At 26.5% G+C, this 3713-nt stretch overlaps 1 protein-coding gene across 1 annotated transcript; it reads left to right on the forward strand.

Annotated features, from left to right (window-relative positions):
* The first annotated feature begins 7 nt into the window (after positions 1–7).
* On the forward strand, positions 8–1844 carry LOC112686976 (eukaryotic translation initiation factor-like). Its single transcript, XM_025559473.1, has 9 exons — positions 8–130; positions 203–273; positions 381–440; positions 526–579; positions 653–709; positions 820–954; positions 1041–1225; positions 1486–1630; positions 1701–1844. The coding sequence occupies exons 1-9, from the start codon at positions 49–51 to the stop codon at positions 1842–1844; spliced, it is 933 nt and encodes a 310-aa protein (XP_025415258.1). The 5' UTR covers positions 8–48.
* The last annotated feature ends 1869 nt before the right edge of the window (positions 1845–3713 follow it).

A 3713-nucleotide genomic window follows, 5' to 3' on the forward strand; every position in this document is an offset into this window, starting at 1 on the left:
TTAGTCCCGTACGTGGGACGGAGGACATTCACATCGGTTTTATGCACGATGAACAATAGATCGTTGCAGAGGTTATCTAATGAAATTAAGTACCCATTTTACAACCATTCAACGACAACCTCATCAAATGGTAAGAAATTAAGATTAATATTTTCGTATGAAGTGCTTGAACAAAAATCTAATCAATTTCTTGTGAAATCAGGAAATACAAATAAAATGAACATTGGATTGACTAAAGACTCGGAAGAGAACTCAGTGTTCGATGAATCATTGGTATCATTTTGATTGGGATTAGATTTCTTTTGTCTTTTACATATACAATTCTATATTCTAATGATTATTTCTAATCTATGTGTAATATTAAATTTTGTCTAACTCAGGTAATCTCTGAAAATTCGAGTAGTTCATCAACAACGATTTCAATATTAGATACCCTAAAAGTGAAAAATAATTTTCTTAGATACATTTATCTTTCATTTTTGTGAGGGATATTAAGTATTTATTGTTTTACAATTTTTTTTATAGGACATTTTTGAGGAAAGGATGAACTCAGGTCAATCGATTGTAATTAGGACTACGGTAAAATGTTATTTTAATCACGTCTGATATATATTATTTTTTTTTATTCATGTATTGGAATTTCTTTTTTTAGATCAACTCTTACGAAACAAATTCATTTGAAAAGACTGAATCGTCTACTATATTAAAAGTAAGGCTATATATATTTCAATGTTTGATATTTTAACAACTTAAATTTCATATTTTTAGTGTCTTTTGGTTTTTAAATGATTGCGTACAACATTTAAGTTTTTATTTCAGAATGAATTTTTTGTAATTAAGTCATTGATAAGCACTGTTACTTCAATAAATGTTGAGGCATCAACAGACGAATTGATGTCCAACATTACGACTGTTGATCATTTAGAATATACAATTAACTTACTCTTTGAAATGGTAAGTATTTAAAATGTTTTCAGATCAACATATTATGGTTGACTTTTTGAATTTAACTACAGAATAAATACATTTATATTTTTTAGGTGTTTTCCAAGCCTGAATCAATTGCAGTTTATTTATTTATTTGTTCTAAAATGCAAAATATTAAGATAAGATACGATAGAAGGTCCAGGACTGCCTCTTTTAAAAGACAATTGTTGAATAAATGCAACGATCTATTACACTCAGAAATGATGGAAAGGAAAATTAATTCTAAAGGATTTTACACGTAGATATAATTAATAATAATTTATTAATGTCAGCTAACAATGTTCTTCAAAGCATTTAATTCAAATTTATAAAATTATGTCAGTGGGTACCTAATCTATTTTTTAACATTTATTATCATCATTATTTCATATCGTATTATATTTGTAATTAAATATGTTTATTATGTCTTATAAATGTAAATTAACTTATTTTTATTTAAGTTATAATGTTAGAATTTTTATTTCGACCACATAAAATGTGTTCGTTGTACAATTTTAGATTCATTGGCATGTTATATATGAAGAATATGTTACCATCCCGAATTATAGTTGACTATATAAACTGGTCGCTTGGTAAGAAATCAGACGAATACGTAGTTAATATTTGCTATTTCTTAATAGTTGTTGGCAAAAAATTAGAACAAGTAATACTTTTTTGAAATTTCACGATTTTTTTAAATCGATTTTTGTAACGATTGTAATTTTATCGATTAGTCGCATAGTCTCATAGAAATAATGAAGAAGCTCAATCTGCAGTCTATTTCGTCACAGTGGAACAGTGCTATCAATGAAGTCACCGATTTGCGGGCTAACAAATGGATTCCGCTAAAACGTCACGAATTTAAAGAGCAAAAATAGGATATTCACGTGTTTCCTTTCTCCCTCTCTTTCTTCAAAATTTATCGAAAGGTAATTTTTCATTTTTAACCATTTTTGAAAATTGAGGTTTTTTTGTAATTAAGAACACGGAAAAAGCACAAACGCATTACTTTTACGTGCTGCAATATACGATATTGGTCATCGTGTTGAACTCGTGAAGTTTACGTGAAGTTGACACTACAAAATTTACATTTCAACAAACTCTACTTGGACTTATTTCACATCCCTGAACATTTGTTGTAATTTGTTTTTAAAATTATTTCACGTCGTTATGCATTCAATTTTATAGTGCCTAACTGCCAGAGCATGGCGTTATACTAATGCAATTTATTTAGGTAATTATTTAGGTAACATTTTATTAGAATAAACTATTGTTCGAATGATTTTTCACAATTATTCAATCAACAATATATTCGAATAATTTACGTACCTATCATCGATAGATATTATTGGTATTATACTTATGCACTATTATTTTTATGTACATACTATATATATATATATATATTAGGGTGGTCATAGCTACAGATAATATTTTCTTTTTTATATAAATTGATATCGGCTCTTCTAAATATTGTTCAATGTATTAGAAAATAATTATGGAAAAGTTTGAGTGTCACAAGTTGTCCCCTATCTGTGCCCAATGGCGTTAAAGCTTTATAAGAAAAGGTAAATTTTTTTTTTCTTAATGTATCCTCTTGAATTTTAATGTTATATTTAATAATATTCATTATATACTATAATAATAGTTTTTATATAATATTTGTGCAACTTTCAAATTTAAGATGGTACATTAAAAAAAAGGAAAATTTACCTTTCTTTTACAATTTTAACCCCATTGGGAATAGATAATATTATGACACTTAAACTTCATCATTATTGCTTTTTTATACATTGAAAAAAATTTAGAATTAGCCGCTAAAAATTCATAAAATTGAAAAATAAGGACAATTCTAATAAATATATACATATATTTATATAACTCAGTACTATACTATATTATAGGAATTATCGATGATTGTTATTACGAATAATTTTTTAAATTATTTGAATAATTTGTAAAACAATCATTCGAATAATTTTTTTATCCTAATAAATAGTTATTCGAATAATTATCTAGATACAATTTTGTTGACAGCAACACGATTGTGCAAAAAATTTGCAACACGATTGCGCCCCAATCCCTTTTTACCTGATAAAATCACAACACCACTGCGTACCAAATAATATGTGTATAACATAAAATAATGTATAAAATACATACTTTCTACATATAATTTTCATATAAATGCACTCAAACTTAATAGCTATTAATAGCTATTAATTCACAATTTTCCATCCCAATTATTACAGGCTTATGACTGGCAACAAATTATCATCATTGACTTGGTTAAAAATTATTTTTTTTCTAAATTAATGTATGCTAAATGTATATACTAACATGGTCAACAGTCGAAATTTTTTTTACTAAAAATTGTTTTTTTTTTCTTTACTGATAGTCATTAGTCGGTATTATTATTATAACTATCATTAATTCAATCAACTTTTTATTTAAATTTGGAAAAAGTGAATTTTGTGAATTAATAGTTTGAGTGCAAATTATAGAAAGTATGTTTTCTATACATTATTTCATGTTATACATACATTATTATTCATAGTATGATATATACACATGTAATTTGGTACACAATGGTGTTGTGATTTTATTAAGTAAAAAGGGATCGAGGCGCAATCGTGTTACACATTTTTTGCACAATCGTGGTGTAATTAGTCGAGCCAAAAAACGAAAAATTGGGCAATCATGTTGCACCGAATTTTGTTCAACTATGCTAGCTGTTATGTACACGA

The sequence above is a fragment of the Sipha flava genome, unplaced genomic scaffold (assembly GCF_003268045.1).
Source record: "Sipha flava isolate LNK unplaced genomic scaffold, YSA_version1 32_pilon_pilon, whole genome shotgun sequence".
Classification (NCBI taxonomy): Eukaryota; Metazoa; Arthropoda; class Insecta; order Hemiptera; family Aphididae; genus Sipha; species Sipha flava.

Excerpts from the sequence above, each read along its gene's own strand:
- LOC112686976 (XM_025559473.1), top strand. The coding sequence starts at position 49 with ATGAACAATAGATCGTTGCAGAGGTTATCTAATGAAATTAAGTACCCA. Across the intron at positions 131-202 it reads AACGACAACCTCATCAAATG|GAAATACAAATAAAATGAAC; the intron begins GTAAGAAATTAA and ends TTGTGAAATCAG. Across the intron at positions 1,226-1,485 it reads AATTCTAAAGGATTTTACAC|ATTCATTGGCATGTTATATA; the intron begins GTAGATATAATT and ends GTACAATTTTAG.